Source organism: Apis laboriosa, unplaced genomic scaffold (genome assembly GCF_014066325.1).
Source record: "Apis laboriosa isolate Shangri-la unplaced genomic scaffold, ASM1406632v1 scaffold68_cov148, whole genome shotgun sequence".
In the NCBI taxonomy this organism is placed as follows: Eukaryota; Metazoa; Arthropoda; class Insecta; order Hymenoptera; family Apidae; genus Apis; species Apis laboriosa.
The window spans coordinates 908384-929497 of NW_025224135.1; the positions used below are offsets into that span (position 1 = coordinate 908384).

Genomic DNA, 21114 nt, shown 5'->3' on the forward strand with positions numbered 1-21114 from the left:
GCATTGCTTTTCGTAAAACCACAATCTGTTATAAAATTTCTTATTTATTTAAATAGAAATACATGAAAATAATAATCATATGTTAATTCAAAGAATGAAAATTTTATACATAAAAATTAGAATCGTTATAATTTCTTCTTTATTTAACAAGTATTTTTTGATTTTTTTTTATTATTAATCTTGTTGGGTTCATTTGATTGTAAACTTAAAATAGAAAACGTGAACTTAAGATTATGTTAAGTTTAATTTACTTCGAAATCTCAATTAGTTGTAATTATTTGTACAATATATTTGTAAATAAAATAGAAATATATACATGTTTGTTGCTGCATGTGCCTTGGTCTCTTTGTCTTGTGTCGCCTATGTCCTTTTTTGTTGTCTTGTGTCATTTTTTTCTTTTTTGTAATGATTACGACTTTCAATGTTAATAGTTGGGATGGTTTTTCCAGATATACGTTTAGTCAGCCTTTAGTTGACAAGAAAAGTTTCACGTACATAGGTAGTGGGCGAAACGGACTAAAAACTGTTCGATAAAACTGCTGCCAAGTGTCGTGTGGTTCTGTCGTTTGTGTTTTTCGTTTCGTTGAAGGAGTGCCTCTGTTTAACAGTTCAGTTGGTTTGTGAATCCTAGCATTCTGTAAAACAATTTCAGTCTATAGATGAAACCAAAATGGAATGCTACTCGCAGAGTCTACTTATCCAGCGGATATTCTTTTGGCTTTAGGTGAGTAAACAAAGTGTCTCACCCTCAGATCAATTAATAATTAATTTTGTCGTTGACATCTGTAGACAGATAGGTATCAATACAAGGCTGTTGTCATGTTTACATGTTTGCCTGCTTGTATTCATCCTACTCATAGTCAGTTTTACGAGCAGTTTTTAATTCTATTTTGGTATGAATATTGATCTTATGCACTTCTTTTTATTCATTTCTTTATTTTCATATTAATGCATGCAGAAAGATTCACTTTAATCATATTATATCTTATAATATCTTATATATACAATATATATATAATATCTTGTATACATGTTTGAATGTTGCAAATTATTTTAAATAAATCTAAGAAGTATTCTAGATTAGAAGGTTTAATAATTAATTTTTTTTTGTGAAATATAAAAATAAAGAAGAAAAAAAAGAAAAAAATAATAAAATTGAATTTAAGATTTTTGAAAATTGAAATTTTATAAAATATTTTATATCTTTATCTTAATTATTTGAATAATTACATTTATATAAATTAAAAAATTATCTAATTTACATAATGAGAAAATTTGAGAAAATTAATCTGTGTCATTTACCAAAAATACCAAAAATTAATGAATTATTTTTATATATGATTGAAATTTGAAATTTTATTTAAATAATATTATTTAAATAATATTATTTAAATAATATTAGTAAAAATAAAAAAATATACATTAATAACTAAACAATTGTTAAATAATAATAATTAAATTCATTGTTATTTATTTAATAATCACTTTAAAAGTAAAAAATTCATTTGAAAATGATCATCTAGGCTAGAATACAATATTATTATTTATATTATAATTTTACTTTTTTTTAATGTACCAATTATTTTAATAAATAAAAAATTTTCTGTGTTAAATTAATAATTTGATTTAGCATTTAATCAATTACTATTTTATTATATTGATAAATACATTTTGTTATAAATATATTTTTATTATAGGTTCTTATAAATTATTAAATATAAATTATGTATTATAAAAAAAATAACAGTTTTTGACAAAATTCCAGGGCACTACATAGCAATAACAACACAGAAAATAATTTACATTTCATTGCAACAAACATGGTTGGTAATTTGGAAGATATTACTAGTTCTTTATTTACTGTAACAAGACATTTCATCATAAATGCTTTCTTAAAACGTCTATGTTACAATTTATAATTATTTCACATAATCAAACTACTTCCAGGAATGCGCATCTCGAATGGCAAAAGTATCAACACCTGAAAAAGAAAAACATATCTTCGTTACCGATCATCGTATAGATCCTATGTCAGTAATTATCACTAATAACACGGAGAATGAGAAGATATTAGAATTTAGTGAATCGTCACAACAACAACGTAACGAAGATAGCGAAGAAACAGAACGTATTTCTTTGATGAGCTTGGATAGTGGAACAAAGCGTGGAACAAGTAGGAAACAACATTGGAAATCTCAGAGTATGGGTGATACTGTACAACAAACAACGAATTCTGTTCAAACTAGCAACATTATCTCTCAAGAGGAGGAACCGCAGGAACAACCGACGTTTTCAGCAAATCGAGAACTTTGGCAGAGACGAGCAACATCGCAGACACAATTGAATCCACCTGCACCTCCAAATCATAAAATTTTTCGCACTTCTCAAGAATTCCGTGAAATGCGTCAAAAACATACACCAGATCTTGTGATGGATCTGCCGTTATCTGCACAAGATGCAAGCAAAAAATCAGCTTCATCAAGCAGTCTAAGCAGTTCTGATGAAGAAACTCCCACACAACCATCTCGTACCGAAGCAGCCACATCGCCAACAGGGGGACCCGAATCTCCTGATATGAGTACAGCCGCAGAAAGATTTGCCAAACAAAATCAATGCACTTTAAAAAAGAATACTAAGTCCAATCCAGATGCATCAAAATTGAAACGTATAGAAACCGAGCATGATCCCGAACAAGAATCTGAAGAAATCGTTAGGTCGACTAGTTCTAATCAGATTTCAGATTCGATGTCCTTAAGATCACCCCTTCCACCACGTTCAACACCTAAGATAGCGGCAAAATTTGCAGATATGCACTTAACAGGTGGTAGTCAGGTATCTTCGTTCAAGCCACAAATAAAAGTGAAGCCAACGATCCTTAGAAAACCAGTGTTACCGTTCCCACATCCTCATATGAGTCCCGAGCTCGCAAGGAAAATTGAAAAGCAAGCGCAAAGCACTGAACAAACCAATTAATTGCTATTCAGGGTATCATAAAGAACAAGAGAGTTTTTAGCAGCGAAGAAATATTTATTTTCTACGATCCATGCGTGTTTGAGTAAGATTTCCAGACGCATAGATTTGCCACTGACTTTCCATTGACCAGTTACTCCGCCCAAATCGTAAGGATACGAAGTGTGTTAGTTACTGTACCCAAAAATAAAGGAAAGCCGAACAGCATCACCCCTTAATATGAAACGAAACACACGAATTTAGTTGCATATGAAAGGTTTGATGCTATTCTCGGGCCGAGTTTATTTTTTCTACAACTATTTTCCATTTTCGCATAATTTTTTTACCAAATGACCCGCGAAACGATGTTTCTAGTCATCGAACGACGATTGAAAAACGATGCGAGAAATGTATGAGCGAGAAAATACATCGAAAAAACATTTAAAAAAAAAAAAAAATAATTTCGAGGTTAAGCAGTTTTTCGTCGAGAGAGAGAGAGAGAGAGAGAGAGAGAGAGAGAGAGCGAGAGCGAGAGCGAGAGAACGAGAGAGAATAAAAACAAAATGATTTTGTACGTTGGACGATTTGTAATTTAATTTTTAATTGCAAGGAATATTTCTTCTCAACATATTATCAGTCTAATGTTTGCAACAAACAAGTTTGATGTTCCTTTAAAAACGCACGCGAGTAAGTATGAGTTTAAAACAAAACAAAAAAAAAAGTCTTTCCCAGAAGTTCGTTTTTGAGAATGAGTGAGATGGTTTTGGGATTTAAATTCCGATTATTATTGCTATTATTATTTTTATCATTATTATTATTATTATTGCTATTTTTATTATTATTATTATTATTATTATTATTATTATTATTATTATAATTATTATTATTATTATTATTATTATTATAATTATTATAATTATTATTATTATTATTATTATTATTATCATCATTATTATTATCATTATTAAACGTTATTAACATGACACGAACGTCTTTAATAATAATAATATGACAATGATGTTCGATATATTCATGAATAATAAGTGTACAATAATACACGAGTATTTAATGGTTCGACGTCAGTTCTAGATATATACCAATAATTCTACTATGAAAAAAGAATTTAACGAAATCGGAAGAAAATGATATAACAAACATTTCAAGGTATTCATATTCTTCATTCCTATAATCATTAAAAAAAAAAACATTGTACTCGTTTATTAAATAATATGCATACAGTATACATGATACTATGTGCAAGTATTTTACAAATTATACTTTGAGTGGAAAAATCATTCGAAACATACTGTAAATCATCACAATCCGCTAAGTAACGAATGATGCGAATCAGTTAAGATTGACTATCTAATACTCTTTATAGTTACTGATTAAATATTAGTACGAAATATTATCACATTATACCCACCGCAATAAGAAAATACCAAAGCCAATGGATTATTGCCTTTTTTCCGACTGTACCATAATATTTGTTGAGTGAACATGACGCCAGATCTTCTGTTTTCTAACGATGCGTTCGTTTTTTTATATAATTCACGGTGAGAGTTGTGCTTTTACAATCGTTTTTTCTATAACTATTCTCAAGCTAAATTGTTAGTTTCATGAGAATGCAGTATAATTTAATGTATAATTTAATGTTGTTATATATTTATATCAATGTGACCCTTTGTCCTATACTAAAGCCTAATTTGATTATTTCGATTACGGTTACTGATATTAACTTCAATAAAAGAACTTACAGGCTGTATTGACCATTTGTGCAACAAACCTAATTATATTTCTAAGTTTAACTTATATAGATTTTATGGTAAGTAAATTTTTAATATTCTTTTTTATTTTGTTATTATTTATTTTGAAAATAATTCGATGAATTGATAAATTGAATTGAATTGTGATTATATTTTATAAACTTATGTATGTGTATATATATATTATTTCTTTTTTTTATCTGGGCATTCGAATTTTCGAAATATCGATTATAAATTTGAATTTGATTTCAAAATATTAAAACGGAGATATTTAGATATTTAGATGGTTGTACTATTTGTGATTTAAATATCGGAGAAGAACTATATGACAAATTCCTGAATTATATAATATAAAAAGAATATTTAAATAATAAATCCATTTTATAGTTAATTTTATATTTATTATATCCATTATATTAAGATTCATTATATCATTTATTGTAACAAAATATTTTAAATATTAATATTTCATAAATTCGCGGGAGATTGAAGTGACTAAATTATAGTTATATATTTTTAAATTGAAGTGAGAATTCAAACACTGTTGCCAGATTTACTGTTACTTTAGTTTGTATAAAGTAGGCTGTGATTATGGAATCATTCATTTTCGACTCATGTTTTAAAAATATTCTACACATAGCGAATTCAGTAGTTTAAACAAATAACGAAATTTTGTATACACTTTCACTTCACAAAATTCGATATAGAAAAATATTCTAAAACAATAATTTTCCCTACATCAGTATCTCTAGCGCGAAATACGAACGAGGAAAAATATATTTATATTTAATAGAAATAAATACAGCTGATATATCAGCTAATGTCAGTTGTACATATGTGTTCTTTGTAAAATGATAAAAATATATTGATTTACAGGTATGCATATTTAGGACATTTTTTTTATAATTGGCATATCAAATATTTACATTTATAGTTGATATATTTTTCTCAAATTCAATTGTTATATTTTTGACATTATTGCTCGATTTCGTTAAAAATGTGGTTAGTTTTCGATAATTACTATAACTTATTATGCTATTTGCAGGTGAACAAATCAAAGAAATTATTAAAAATATAATGTTAATTATTATAATCTGAAAATATATTAACTAGTCGAACGAAATCACTGCCTTTAATGCGATTCTCTGAACAAATTTATTTGTCATTTAAACTTATTTTATTTTAATATTTTCAATGCTGACGAACAATAAAGATTTTCAAACATGGAAATTAATGAAATTATAAGAGATATCTTTGGGCCAGATGTATTCTTAGAGCCTAATGATACAAAATTTAGTAAAGAAAATGAAAAGCCTTCAAGGTATTTTTATCAATCTTATTTCTTTATGAATGAGTTAAAATAATGAAATTTTTGAAATATATATATTAAAATTTTAGAGTGTCACATAGTTTAGATTTGATAAATAAATACATTGAAAGTACCCTTTTAAAAGATGCTCCGATAAAAGATATACGAGACAGTAGAATTGGCAGAATTGGACCAGATATAGTTCGATTTGATGTATCATCACGTCTTGGACTATTTTCAATTTCTCCTGATAGACTTACTGTTAATGCTAGAAGTAATTTTAGTACAATGAGAGCAAATACAGCAGTATATCAAGGAAAATGGTTATATGAAATACAACTTGGAACCAAAGGTCTTATGCAAATTGGTTGGAGTACAGTTAATTGTAAATTCACCCAAGAATCTGGAGTTGGTATGTTATTGATAATATTTATATGTTATTTATAATATTTATTGATAATATAATTTAGAAATATTTAATTTCATTTTATTAAAAAAAAATTTAAGTAATTATATAATTTTATTTAATAATATTTTATTTAATATATTAAGTAATGATATAATTTTATTTAATAATATCTTTTAATTTTAAAATGCATTTAATGTAATATCTTTTTATTAGGAGATACTATTAATTCATATGCTTATGATGGAAATCGTATTAGAAAATGGAATGTGGCTACATATTCATATGGAGAATCATGGCTTGCAGGAGATATTATTGGATGTGCAATAGATTTAGACAATGGATATGTTGATTTTTATAGAAATGGTAGACATTTAGGACGAGCATTTGAAAATATATCAATGGGTACTGGATTTGCATATTTTCCAACAGTCAGTCTTGCATTAAAAGAAAGTTTAACAGCCAATTTTGGATGCACACCAATGCATTATCCTTTAGAAGGATATGAACCACTACAAGCAGTTCCAAAACAAGAAATACATCAAGCTAAGCTTTTATTTAAATGGTTTTCAAAAATAATAGAACAGATAAATACAAGACAGCATATGAATAAAGAAATTATGTTGTCTGATGAAAATATGAGTGTAAAAGCCTATTTAATGTGTCTTTCAAATTGTATTTTAAAACATATAGGACCTTTAGTTGCAATACCATATATTACAGAAGATATTTTAGTCCCTTTCATGCAACATATTTCTGAATCAAAAACAAATTTTACTTCTTTATTATCAACTTGTTTAGATTTATTATGGACATTTCTTGAAGAGCATGAGATCAAAATATGTTTGGAAACTATCGTCCTTTTTTTATTATCTGCATTCAAACATGTATCTTATTTATCTGAATATTTTGATCAGTGTAAAAGTATTCTACTTTTAACAAAAATTTGTCAACATATATTGACGCGACAATATTTATTACAACATTTACTTTTTGATCAAGTAAGGCTTCCAAATTTCTTGAATGTTAAACCACCAGATAGAAAAGGATTAATTGATATAGTCAGTAATGTATGGTGGGAAACAGATCCTATAGATTTAACGATTGAAGCTAATAAGGAAAGTTACATGGAAGCATGTCAACAAATTAAAGCTACAATCTCTGGTACAAACAATAAATAAATATTTTTGTTATATAACATTTTCGTTTTATATATATTATTATATTTATATTTTACAGAATTAGAAACATTGCAAGTACAATTATTAGTAATTCTTCTTGATAATTCTGATGGAAATGAAAAGAGACCAACTTCAAGAACTATATTTTTAAAGAAATTTAAACGTTTTGTACCTATAGCAAATAATGTAAGTTAGAAGACTGATAAATTGTTCATGAATAAATTACTCTATGTAGCATTATGTGTTTGGTCAGTATTTCTACAGAGAATAATCAATAACTTCAGAATTCGGCACCGATTACACTATGTTGCATTTATCGACTTCTGGTTGCATTCAGAATTTTATGGGATGCTGAAGTTGGAACATCTCCTATTTATGTGCCTTGCAAGTAAATTTCAATCAAGTATATTTATAATATTTTATATAATTAATGTTATATGCATTTTATTGATCTTTATTTAATTTAATATTTTTTATTTAATATTAATTCATTTAATAATTTATAAATTAAAATGAATAGGGTATTTTACGATGGATCAATCGATTACTTGGGAATTGAAAGGCTGGGTGGTGTAGTATCTCATTTAAACAAATTGCATAGGAATGAACTAATACAGATATTAGGTCCTGAACATGAAGCAATTGTTACAACGGAACAGACTCAAGATTCATCTAATTCATATACTAGAATGGCACTCGTTCGAGTGATAAATATGAATCCATTAGATCAAGGAAGATCAATAATTCTTGATACGGCACCATTACCCGTAAATATTGTAGATTCGACTACATCTTTGCTTGAGCTACTTGATAGTATTATTTTATTCTACCATCTAGTAGCAAAAAAGCCATTAGCAAAAGTGGCTTTTCTTAGGAATAGCATGTTAGAATATATTTCTGCTAGTCAAGATTTAAAAATACGACTAGGAGAAGTTACAAAAAAAAAAAACGTTGAATCTGAGACAATTCAGCAAGAATTGTCTAGATCAATAAATGTTTTTAATACCAAATTAATAGAACAGGGAAGACATATGGCCTGGATTCGTGCTGCTGTTTATTCAGAAGAGAAACAATTATTATTAGCATGGCTTCTAAAAGTGGTTACATTGACTTTAATGAATGCTAGTTTAGAAGGAAATATGTTTAGTTTCGTACCAGACTTTTATTTGGAAGCATTAGCTGATTTATGCGTTGGTTTACGAAATCACATGCATCCAACAGCACATATTGAAAAAATTCCAGATTATCAAGAAATGTTTTTAACTATAGCTAAATTTCTTTGTGATCATTTTATGGATCCTCGTATAGTAAATGTAGATTCAAAGAGCACATTACTTTTGACATTGGCTGGATTTGTATTCAATCCACTTACATTAGAAGCTATGGAAAATGTTCCAGAAGAAAGTCGAATGAAATTGGTTACAAACTTATTAAAATCATATAAAAATAGGGCATGGGCTGAATCGAATTGGATTTTAGTCAGATTTTGGCAAGGTAACGGTTTCGCCTTTCGATATGACAGAAGCCCACATCTTTTGAAAAAAGGTGGATCAAAATCATTTCAACAAGAGTCAATTTCTCAACCTAGAAGTATGTAATTTTTGTTTTCAGTAAATGCCTTAAAAATTGGATGATCAGTGAGTTTACTGATCTCCGTTCTTTAGAACCATGTCCATCCATTGTATACCAAGGCCACATAAGGGATGTGTTATTAGAAAATCTGCAAGATACAACGGCGTTTTTAAATTCTTTACTAAATCTATTAAACTGGACTTTTTCGGAATTTATTGGAATGGTGCAAGAGATCCATAATGTTTCATCAAGACCTGAAAGAGTTTTCATTGAATCTAGACAATTAAAAATTTGCGCTACATGTTTTGATTTAACGATTTCATTGTTGAGAGTTTTGGAGATGATCATCACGGTGGTTCCAAATATTTTCAATAATGCATCACAATCTTTCAGTGAAAATTTATTGTTCAGATTGTGCCAAGTATATGTTTCTAAATTATTTTTATTTTTGTATTTTATTTGATATATAATTATTATTATATTTTTTTTAGCTACTTTGTCAAGTTTTAAACAGAATCAGTTCACAAACTAGTTGTTTCCGACATGTTGTATTATTGGAAATCCCAGATTTAGAATCTGTAGATCATTTTCCAATACTTGCAGCTGCTACAGGTATTTTATTTGCTTTACTGAATGAAGATATGATCAACTTTAAATGTAAGTATTTGTTTTAATTGTGACATAAATAACATATATTCTTATTAGACTTAATAGAACTTAATAGAAATCAAATATGAATATTATTAGCAAAATACGAAAAGGAGGTACCAAAGATTACTCAAACTTTATTAATAGAACCAAGTTTTCAAATGAGCACTCTATATTTCTTATTAGGAGATTCAAAACATGAAGATAAGCAGGAACGAAATATAAAAAAATTTTCCTTTTTGAATTGTAAGTATAAATAAATATTTATTTTGATGTTTGAAATATTATAAAAAATATATTTTTATGTAATTTTTTAAAATGAAATTTTTATAGATTTATAATATTTTTATAGATCCAAGTGATGTAACAGAGGAAGAAATAAAAAAAGTGAAAGACATGATTGAATATTTAGATGAATGTCGTATTATTTTGCCAAATTCAAAAATTTCTAGCGATAATGGTGATACTTGTACAATATGCTATGCACAACCTATAGCAGTAACTTTTAAACCTTGTAATCATCAAACATGTCGTATTTGTATTGATCGACATCTCTTAAACAACAGATCATGTTTTTTCTGTAAAATAACAATCGAAAAAGTTGTAGATCTTTCTGGTAATATATTACACGACTTTACTCAAGATAGTATATCTTCAAATTAATCCATGAAATCGTCTTCATAGATATATATTACGAATTATAGTTTTTTGTGAAAATAATTGTAAAAATAAATTTCTTGTAAAAATTATAACACATTTTGAAGAAAAGTAAACAAATTGTATAAAATTTTATGTATAAGATTTCATTTATTTAATATTATTTTTTTTTCGAAAATTTATATATATGCAGTACAAAAATAAAAGATTACAAATTTTAGTTTTTAAAAGTTTTTTGTTATAATATAACAGACAATATAACAATAAAATTTGTATATATATCAGTCTTTCTGATTTTCTATAATTCTCTAATTATTGATATTAATGATAATTAAGATAATATATCAATATCTGTTAAAATATTTATCTAAATCACAAGAGAGTAATAAATCACAAGTATAATGAGCAAAATTTTAAAAAGTTCCTTTACTTATAAAAAGTTTAGGAAAATACTTTTATATAAATTTTTTTATAATAGATTGAGTAAAATATACTAAGTACATAAATTTTTTTTTAAATGTTTAAAACCAGTAACTAATGGAATTGTTTTAGATGTTATACTTAAATCTTCTATTGTTTCTACAAATATAATTCCAAATAAAAATGCACCAAGCGCAATGATAAAAACTGCAAAAAATATTAATAGTCGATCTTTGTTTAAATGTAATTCTGAATCTTTTAAAAGTATACATTGAAACAAACAAATGCCTGGAAAAATAAAAATAAAAACTGCCGATAAGATGCCCAATAAATTAATAACTGGCGAAATGTCTAGTACTAATATTGCAATTATTAAAGATAATATATACCAAATCAATGTAATAAAAACTCTAAATTTAATAGTTATATTAATGTTCATTCCTAAAAGACTTAAAAGAGCATCACGACCACAATACAAAACAATTGGATATGTAGTAAAATTTTTAATTGCTATAAATATAATGCCTAAAGTAAGAATTATACTTTTATCTGTATATCCTTGAAGAATATCACTGGGCACTTTATCAATACCAAACGTTGCATATCCAGAAATACCAACTACTGTATAAATAATAAAACAAATAATCATGCTTATTGTAGCACATAATGTGAACTTACAGAGATTTCGCTCTTTCATGCAAGCATACATTGGTATTGCTGTCATATGATTCTGTAAATATAATATAAAAGCAATATAATTAATTATAAATAAATTATTATAAAATTATTTATAAAATTATTTATAAATCAAAATTATTTTGTTTCTTCCATTTTTATAATAATACTAAAAGTATAATACCTGATATGCAAAACAAATTATTGGAATTATTTGAAGTGCTTCAAGTTTATTGTCTGGCCATATTTTCATAGGATTAGGAGATTCAGTGTAAGTAAAACTTTTGTAGACTATCAATAATACTACATATAAAATAGTTATGCATCCAATAGAACTAGTATAACTTAAAACATCCAATCTTTTGAAAAAGCATAAAGGTAATATAAATAAACTACATGTTATAATTGTGACAAATGTTCTGGATAAATACCTAAAATATTAATTTTAGTAATAAAAATTAATAATATTAATAAATATATTAATATTCATTAATATATTAATAATTATATTAATTAATAATTAATAATATATTAATAATAAATATATTTTTCAAATATATGTTTTGATTTTTCAATTACCATGTGTGACAATAATCAAATCCATAATATGTTGATAAAATTCTATCAAACTGATCACCAACAACTATCAAAAATGTTAAACAATATCCAAAACTATATATTATAATACAAAAAGCACATAAGAAAAATGATTTTTGTCCATAAAAATTAGCGAACATATCTTGCATACAACAGGTATTTGTAATATCACTACAATTAGCTAAAATTATAAGAGCAGCAGTGATAAAGACAAGTAGTATGAGTTGTATACTAATAGATGTAACCAATCCTCCAGCTTTATCAAAGGCTTGTGGAAAATTTAAAAGGCCTGCTCCTAAAGTAGCATTGACAATTAAAAAAATTGTACTTATTACATTGGTTCCTGTAAATAATATAAACAATTCTTGTAAAATATATAAAATATTTGTTTTATTAAATTTTAAAGTATTATAATGTATAAAATATTGAATTAAAAATTATATTATATTATTATATTATTTTTGTTCTGTTACAAATGTTTTATACTATTATAAAAGCAAAATTTACAATTAAATATTATAAGAGTAATAAATAAATTAGATAACAAATTAATGATTTATTTATTATCATGTTATTATTATATATTTGAATAATCTAAAATTAGAAATAAATATAAAACATAAATTACCTGATCGATTATTATTTCGATTATTATAAATAGATGAAGGACTTGGTGCAGTACATAATAACATATCATTACTAATAAGTTGTTCCATATCCCCTATTAAACAATTCATGTTTGATGATTACAAACTGAACGGTTATTTTTGATTGACAACCTATTTAGTTTTTATCTAAAAATGATACATTTCTTTAAGAGAAAACAAAATATTTATTAATAATATTTATAATTTAATGATTTAAAAGTTAATTTAAAAGTTATTTCAGAAAGATTAATGTAAGATTATTACAAAAAGATTCAATATGTTATTGATATGACAATTTTATTAGTTGTAAGAAATATTTGTATATTTATTTTATTTACATTTTAGTGATGAACAAGATTGCTAGCATACGGAGCAAAATGGCCGGCAGTGATGTATTATGTATATCATGTGACTTCGTGTTAGGAGAATCATTGTAATTGTTAAAATGACAATTTATTCGATATACAGTATTGCTTTTCCATTATCTTAATGTCCCATATCATATATGTTCTCTGTCAGCCATTTTGTCTGTATGCATACTGGCAACTCTCATCAGTGAATTTCAAACTTTTTAAATTTTAAATTAAATTATTAGATCCGTATGATGGCGCTGTATTAACTTTGTTACAAAATTTAAACACTTGTTAGATAATAAATTATAATACTATAGATATTCTTTTTTACTTGCAAGTAATTAAAAGATAAATATATATTAAAAATTGTTATTATTTTTTAAAATAATATTATAAATACATGAAATTTTTTTAAATTTTGTCTTCTAAAAAATTTTTGCGATATAATAAAATATTAAAAAATTTTGTTTTTAAATAATTTTTCAAATATAATTTTCCATATATTGCAATGATTAAAATTTAATGATTAAAACGAAATTAAAAACAAATTATAAATAATTAAAAATATCTTATTAAAAATATTAAAAAATATAATTATAAAATTTTTTTAATTGAATAAATATATGAAAAATAATAAAAAAGATATAAGTAATAAAAGTATAAAAAAGATATAAAAATATATAGTCTGTATTTATATAAGTAGTTTATATATTATACATATTTCTATTATGTATATATATAATTTATTATTATATAAAATTATTATATTAAAAATCACTAAATAAATATTTCAATTATATGTATACATATATATGAATACATAAATAAATCATAAAATATGTATAATGAATATTTATATGCAAAATTTACAAAACTTTGTACAGTTTAATTATACATTTTGTGATATATTTTATAATATAAGAAATAGTTTTGTAAAAAAATTAAGAATTGTCTAAGATTCAGGAACACTTGTATATATTCGTACACCATGCATATCCTTAATTTCTTCTTTTAGAGCCTATAAAAATAATTATAATTAAGAAAAAAAGATTATATATAATTAAGAAAAAAAAATACAATATTGTTTTAAGACTTTTTTACTTCATTAATTAATCGATGCTGCTTAATAGTGTTCAATCCTTTAAATTCTGGTGCTACAACATTTATTTCAAACATTGCACCACATCCTCCTATAATAATAGATTATAAATATTTCTTTAAATTTTTTTAAAAATGAAAAGAACATCTTTAAATTTTAAAATAAAATATTTTTAAATTTAATAAATTAATTTTTATATATATATATGTATTTTTATATATATATGTATTTTTAATATTTATCATATTATTATACAACTAAAAAACAATTAGTCCTTTAAAACTAATTATAATATTGATACAATTATAATAATACTAATTATTTGAATGATAATACAAAATCTCAAATGAATGAAATTAAATTTTTTTTATATTTTATATATAATAAATATATTTAAATGATGATATAATATATTTTAATCCTTTCTTATAATCTTTTTACCTGATACATCATTTACTTCTATAAGTTTAGCTTTAGGAAATTTGTTTCTTAAAATTGATATCATTTTTTGCTCAGCATGTTTGCCAGCCAATGCACTATTGGGTCCGTTCCATACTCTCGATAGAAGCTGTAAAACTTTCATTTTATTTATCTTTTGCATTCTTGAAGGGATTGTATTATTTATTTTCTATGTTAATATTTTGTAATGGAAATAGGATATTGAAATAGAGTATTGGAAATTTCTTCAAACTTGAATAATAAATATTTAACGAGCTGGTTTCGACATTTTAATGAAGAAAATATGTATTATAAAGTTTCTCTCAATTATGAAGCAATATGTATAAAAGTAAACATGCACTTATGTGAGAATGTGTTTTGTACCTACCGAAATATTACGAAAATTTGACATAAACATACGACCAAACATAGTTATTATAATAGATCGCGTTAGATTAAACTTCGTTTGTTTCTTTATTTACAATCTAACGCGTGACAATTTTTTGCTGAAAACAATCAAATAAAACGATAGCAACTACAAGAGCATGAGTACATGAATAATACGAATATTTTACTCAATCAGCTGACTTCTAACTATAAGTCTATGATAGCGCCATCTATTTAATTCTACAACATAAAAAAAGGAAAAATATATTTTTTAAATTGTTATATAAAAGAAGTATACATAAATTTACTTGTTTTTATTTAATATTATTTATATATAAAAAATGTATGAGTTAAATATAATATTCAAAAATTATATATTATAGTTGAATTTTTTTTTTAATTTTATATAAATTATTTTATTCATTAAAAATCACATTTGATCAATTTTAACTATATTCATAAATAAAAGTATTAAATATTAAAAATTGAATAAAAGAGAAAAAATATTAATATTGTCAAAATTAATGAATATTAATTAGAATATATTTTTTATTTCTATGATTAATTATTTAAATTAAAATATTAATTATTCACATAAAAATAATATAATATTAATATTTATGTATATCCATAATTAATATATAATATAATATAATAAAACAAAAAAATTAAAAATTTTGTATTACTGTGCAAGACGATAAAGATAAAACTAAAAATATTAACTATTAAAGATATATATAAATATACTGTATATTATACAGTATAGTTTTTTGAATTGATATTTTTGAAAAATATCTATTCATTTTATAAAAAGTGAGGTTAGTCTATTTATTACTTACTAACTTAACTTTCGTAACTATTCATTTCGTAAAATTACATGCTATTTTTACTGCATGTTATATCACAACCGGCATCATTTTCATCTCTGTATCTAAATAAATCGTGTATTGATATTTTAATATTATATTGTTAATATAATCGAAATAAATAGATTTATCACAAGAAAATGTTATCTCTTTTGATAATTTGTAATTATTTACATAATAAAGCCCAAGATTCGTAATGATGCAATTAACGTAATTTTTTCTAGGATTTCGTAATTTTCATTAAAAGCCTTTGTCACAATAAGTGCACAAGTAATGTTATTCTACGGATTAGATCTAATGAATGATTCGCTAGTTGTAGATAAATGCGCATGTAAACATATATATTACAAGTGGAAATCGAGAACACGCGCGTATGCGCACGCATCATAAACTTGGCAGAGGATGACGTAGATTAACACGGACTCAAGTGTAACCTTGATCCGTACATTGCAGCCTCTCTCTCTTTACTCTGCGACCCCTGATCATATTATTTTATCCAAACTTAAGCACTTCAAGAGTGAAAACTAAACTCATGTACGACGCGATGGTTTTTATTATTGTTCAAAATTTCTGCTTATTGTAAATCTCATGATATATTGCGAGACATTTATAAAGTGAAATCATTTCACCTTACGCTTGTTCACGGTTTCCCGAAGGGATAGCGTACCGTGGAATAAGGAAGTGGCAAAGATATTATCGATTCGCTAGAGCTCACGAGTTAACGGTTTGTTTACACGAGCGTGGGGGAAAGTGCGCATGCGCGACAGAACCAAAACAATAATAAGAGAGTAGAAGGTTTGTGGCTAACGGACGAGCGGTCGCTCGCTTTGGGTATCGAACGTATTATACCCTTTTAATTCTTATATATAATCAATCGAACGATAAACGTTCAAGTTCTACCTCTTTAAAAACAGTTATCTAGTGATTATTCAAAATATCATCATCAGTAGATTCCTTAGTTCTGTATATACGTGGAGCCGGAGCCAAACTTACGTCAAAACGTGTATTATTGTGCAACGTGTGCTCGAATCGACATATAATAAGATCGAAAATAAAACGATATTAACATTGAAATAACTGTGATCGATTTAAGAAAGAAGACAAAAATATTTATATATGTTAAATCAATTAGCGTGTGTATATGTTGCATTTATGCTCGAGTGAGTTATATATTTGTTAATGAGAATGTATTCATTCAATTCTTCGAAGTAAAGCACGAACAAAACTTGATGATTCGTTCAACATTCGAGAAAAGGAAAGGCTTAAAGAGAGGGGGAAGGATAGGTGGTGCGTATTTACACAGTGAATCACGCGTTCCATGATATTACGAGACGCGGCTGGTAGTTTAGGCCATCTATGTTTACACGAACGTTTCTAAATATGTTCGTAAACACTAAGTATGCATCAAAACGAAATTAAGTATTCAGATTGATCATTTTAAATACTTATTAGATCGTGTATTAGTTAAAGACGAACATATTTTACTTTCATAAAAGATACTTTTAAAGAAAAAGAGAAAAAAAAAATATATATTTGAAAAATCTTTGTGCAGTGTGAAGAACGTTTCGTATGTGTATCTACGAAAGGAAAAAGAAGAGAGAGGGAGAAAGGAAAAGAAAGAGAGAGGACAATAACACGTTGGCCGAGAGCGCGGCTTTATTGTGTCCGCTGCTCGCCCGTATCGCAGACGTGGAGGTGTAAACACGGCATTCGTGTTATTGTCCTTTTGTTCTCGTAGCCGGTGAACGGAGGAAAGTACGCCATGCCGAGTGCTGAAGAAACAACGTATTTGATCGAAGTAGTGCCAAACACGACGCAGGACTTCCTTTCCCGCGACGTGGACCTTCTTGTATCGCAGATTAAAGAGAATCTTCGACTATCCAGCTTGAAAGCTAAGTCCAGCATTAGTCATAAAAATCGACCATCGCCCTATCAAATACCATCGAGATCGTGGGCAGATCCGAATAGTTGCGATATATGTGGTGCGAAGAATACCGGCAGTCACGATCATCGTCATCATTTAAATCATCATCATCATCACCATCATCATCATCATCATCATCATAAAAGATCCACTACGAGAGATGATGATCCATATGAGCTTCTACAAGAATTGCTTAGGGAAGGTGGATTAATAAAAGAGGCTGTGAAGAGACTTCAAGCGAATCTTGTTGATTTAGATAATTCTGAAGAAGAAGAAGATGACGAACAATCATCGATAATTTATCAAAGAAAACCTTACTTCTATGATTCTGAAGATGAACAATTACCACCAGTGTGCGAGCCGCTTGAGCTGTGAAACTGAATTATTGTGTAACCGGCTTTGACCGGTATAGGATTTAAAGAAAGATTCTTGGTGTACTTCACGAGTAAGAGTGAAAAAGTTCAGAATTCTTTATTAACAATTATTCTCGTTCCTCGATTTACCTCTTGATGATATATCGTGTGTATATATGTGTGTACACGCGAAAAAGTGTTATCAAGAACATTCGCCCCCTAAGTGAAGCATGTGTAGCTTATATCGAAAGAAAGTACAACGAGGTAAACATAATTAACCAAGAACTCGCCTTACATGGTCGTGTTTGTAAATATGGTATGTTGTTATTCGAAGCAGTTTCGCAGCTTCGTGTAACTTCGGTTAAAATCGTCAGCATATCGACAATCCACGAAGCTTACGTGGAAGACATGGCTGCCTCGATTCGAGCCCTCGAATTCGATTTACATGACAACAAGGTTTCGTTTTTTTAAGCTACGAGTTCGTCCTTCTTAATAAATAAAGAAAAAGAAAAAGAAGAGTTCCTGAATATTGCTCGTGTCCAGGGTAATAAAAAATGAAATTCTGGAATAGTGATTGATGATTACGAAACTGTTTATAACAATTTGTTTTCCTGTAGAAATTTTCAATTTTTCGTTTATTTTGATCATTTTTTATTTTTTTTTTTTATAACTATGCAAATTAATAATGATAGTATACAGTTAATACAATATAACTAAAAAAAGAAAACATAAACAACGGTGTGATTTAATATAAATTGACAGCATAATAATTCAGCATAGTTATTTAACGCTTATTTAATTCGTTTGTTACCTTTGTTATATGTATATATTATAGTTTTTTTAATAGCGTGAAATACTGAAAAGAGCACGCGTATGAACGAAAAGTATCCTATAAGATATATTAGTTGAAAATTTTGCTCGATTTGTTCGGGCTATTATGGTCCAGTTACTATTAGAAAAATTAATTAAATGAATTGTCTAAGAAATCAATCAACGAATTATAGAAACGCCTTTGCGCGCGGAAGCGTCGTAATTCGAAGGATAGTGATCTCATTTTTGTTTTATTTTTTTTTCTGAACAACGAACAGGTTATTCGATTGAGATAGGATACCATTTATTAATTCAATATATGTATATGTATACTTTCAAATTAAGTTGCACGCACACAAATTATCGCCATTTTGTGCGTTTCAAAATATTTAGTAGATTAAAAAAAAATAATAAACTGGCTTAGCATAAAACACAAGTACGTGAATTTGTTATATGATCAACAACATAGTAGATTTACATTCGCTTCACATTAAGTATATACATATATAGTTATTTATCACTATCGATCGTTAGCGACGTAACAAATGCTATATGCGCGTGTAAATTTGTTGTACATATATATATGCATATTGGGTGCACATGGGTGTTCGGTTTAATGATAGAGTGATTCATTTTACGATATCGGAACTGAGAAGAATTCGGATAAATAGATTGTAGCATGTTCTCTGCGAGAAACCGACGAAATGGAGGCACAAAATTACGCACTGTGTCATGTTACGTATTGTACAAATGTTAACTAGTTCATGACTACAAATATTGAGTTAGATCACAGTTCTGATGAACTGTGATAACGTATATGAATGAATGAATGAGAAATCAATGCGTTTTTTCTTTTTATGTCTCTATGTATGCATATGCAATGAATGATTTGCGTAGGTGTGAGTATGCAGATAATGAAAGATTTGTCTTTAAATTTACCGTTAAAGTGTAAATTAAGGAAGCTATATACCTCGTTGTGATGATCGGATTTGTAATCCGACGAACCTTAATTATGAATAAACAAATAAAAAATTTCATTTTAATCTTCTTATATTTTTTCCTATATTATATTTTAGAAATTTTTAGAAATAATGTTATATTTTAAATTATTTTATTTTCAATTATCAACTTTTTAATTTATATTATTTATATTATAATATAATAAAATAATAATATTAATACTTTAAAATATATTTCAATAATTTTAATCTAATTTTTCTCGTATGATAAAAAGATATATCATCAAAAATTTATTATAAAGAATTATATAATATATTAAGATTAATCTTGATATATTAAAAACACATTTTATATGATATATACAATATACAAATATATATAAAGATACATTTTTCATGAAATGATGAAATGTTATTGATGAAATAAGAATCTTTAAAAATAAAAAAAGATTATAGATTTTTTTTTGAATTATTGATAAACTTATCTAAAATTATTTTTAATATATTATATTTAATTGCTATTTATTTCTAAAAGTGATTTTAGTAATATATCATAATATTTACTAATATATCATCAATATTATGATATATATATATATATATTTCGTTAAATGTCAAATATTTTTATTTTTATGATTAAACATAAAAATAATGATTTTAGTAATATATATAATATGTAAAAATTATTATAATAATACTAATATAATATAGAAAAATGAATTATGAAATATTTAAAAATTAAAATTTTTAATTTTTTTTTAAATATTCACTATCAATATATAATTTATAAATAATAAAATTAAATAATATCGATAAATTTTTGCAATCATTTTCAACTGTGATTATAAAAATAAATTTATTTACAAATGATTGATATTTATTTTATTCTGGGTTTATTTAATGAATATTACATAACGAATACTGTTTTGGTATGAAGAAATAGAAATAGAAAGACACAAAAAATAAACGACATGTTCATTAATCTATTCTATTACGTTCATTGATACTATCATAACATGTTTAATAAAGGACATTGAAATATAATACAAAAATTTAAAAGGAAGGATTGATATATTTCTTGATATTTTAAATAATGAA

General features: G+C 26.0%; 5 protein-coding genes across 21 annotated transcripts in view; 3 read left to right on the forward strand and 2 right to left on the reverse strand.

The window, feature by feature from the left end:
* Positions 1-3848, forward strand: part of LOC122718892 (SLIT-ROBO Rho GTPase-activating protein 1-like) — a 37960-nt gene extending 34112 nt beyond the window's left edge. For all 16 annotated transcript variants that reach the window (XM_043944274.1, XM_043944284.1, XM_043944286.1 and 13 more), the window contains one exon: positions 1948-3848. In XM_043944274.1, the coding sequence (XP_043800209.1) occupies positions 1948-2973 (1026 nt within the window). In that variant the 3' untranslated portion in view covers positions 2974-3848. The remainder of the gene's footprint in view (positions 1-1947) is intronic.
* Positions 3849-3880: 32 nt separating this feature from the next.
* On the forward strand, positions 3881-10631 carry LOC122718894 (E3 ubiquitin-protein ligase RNF123). Of its 2 annotated transcripts, none has more exons than XM_043944292.1 (11): positions 3881-4774; positions 5761-6036; positions 6114-6436; positions 6647-7594; positions 7670-7797; positions 7896-7999; positions 8132-9201; positions 9276-9604; positions 9675-9840; positions 9931-10077; positions 10184-10631. In XM_043944292.1, the coding sequence occupies exons 2-11, from the start codon at positions 5939-5941 to the stop codon at positions 10492-10494; spliced, it is 3624 nt and encodes a 1207-aa protein (XP_043800227.1). In that variant the 5' UTR covers positions 3881-4774; positions 5761-5938; the 3' UTR covers positions 10495-10631. The 2 variants fall into 2 exon arrangements, with proteins under 2 accessions (XP_043800227.1, XP_043800226.1); XM_043944291.1 differs by lacking the exon at positions 3881-4774 and adding an exon at positions 5292-5591.
* A 152-nt stretch (positions 10632-10783) lies between these two features.
* LOC122718895 (putative sodium-coupled neutral amino acid transporter 7) lies at positions 10784-13423 on the reverse strand. Its single transcript, XM_043944293.1, has 5 exons — positions 13166-13423; positions 12809-12974; positions 12163-12523; positions 11768-12014; positions 10784-11638 (listed from the first exon to the last, which is right to left on the reverse strand). Exons 2-5 carry the CDS (start codon positions 12915-12917, stop codon positions 10982-10984), a joined length of 1374 nt encoding a protein of 457 aa, XP_043800228.1. The 5' UTR covers positions 12918-12974; positions 13166-13423; the 3' UTR covers positions 10784-10981.
* A 588-nt stretch (positions 13424-14011) lies between these two features.
* On the reverse strand, positions 14012-16234 carry LOC122718997 (bolA-like protein 3). Its single transcript, XM_043944491.1, has 6 exons — positions 16145-16234; positions 15944-16035; positions 15106-15344; positions 14721-14847; positions 14282-14370; positions 14012-14198 (listed from the first exon to the last, which is right to left on the reverse strand). Exons 3-6 carry the CDS (start codon positions 15145-15147, stop codon positions 14133-14135), a joined length of 324 nt encoding a protein of 107 aa, XP_043800426.1. The 5' UTR covers positions 15148-15344; positions 15944-16035; positions 16145-16234; the 3' UTR covers positions 14012-14132.
* A 157-nt stretch (positions 16235-16391) lies between these two features.
* On the forward strand, positions 16392-20100 carry LOC122718996 (lysine-specific demethylase 7A-like). Its single transcript, XM_043944490.1, has 2 exons — positions 16392-17257; positions 17523-20100. Exon 2 carries the CDS (start codon positions 17733-17735, stop codon positions 18267-18269), a length of 537 nt encoding a protein of 178 aa, XP_043800425.1. The 5' UTR covers positions 16392-17257; positions 17523-17732; the 3' UTR covers positions 18270-20100.
* Positions 20101-21114: the final 1014 nt, after the last annotated feature.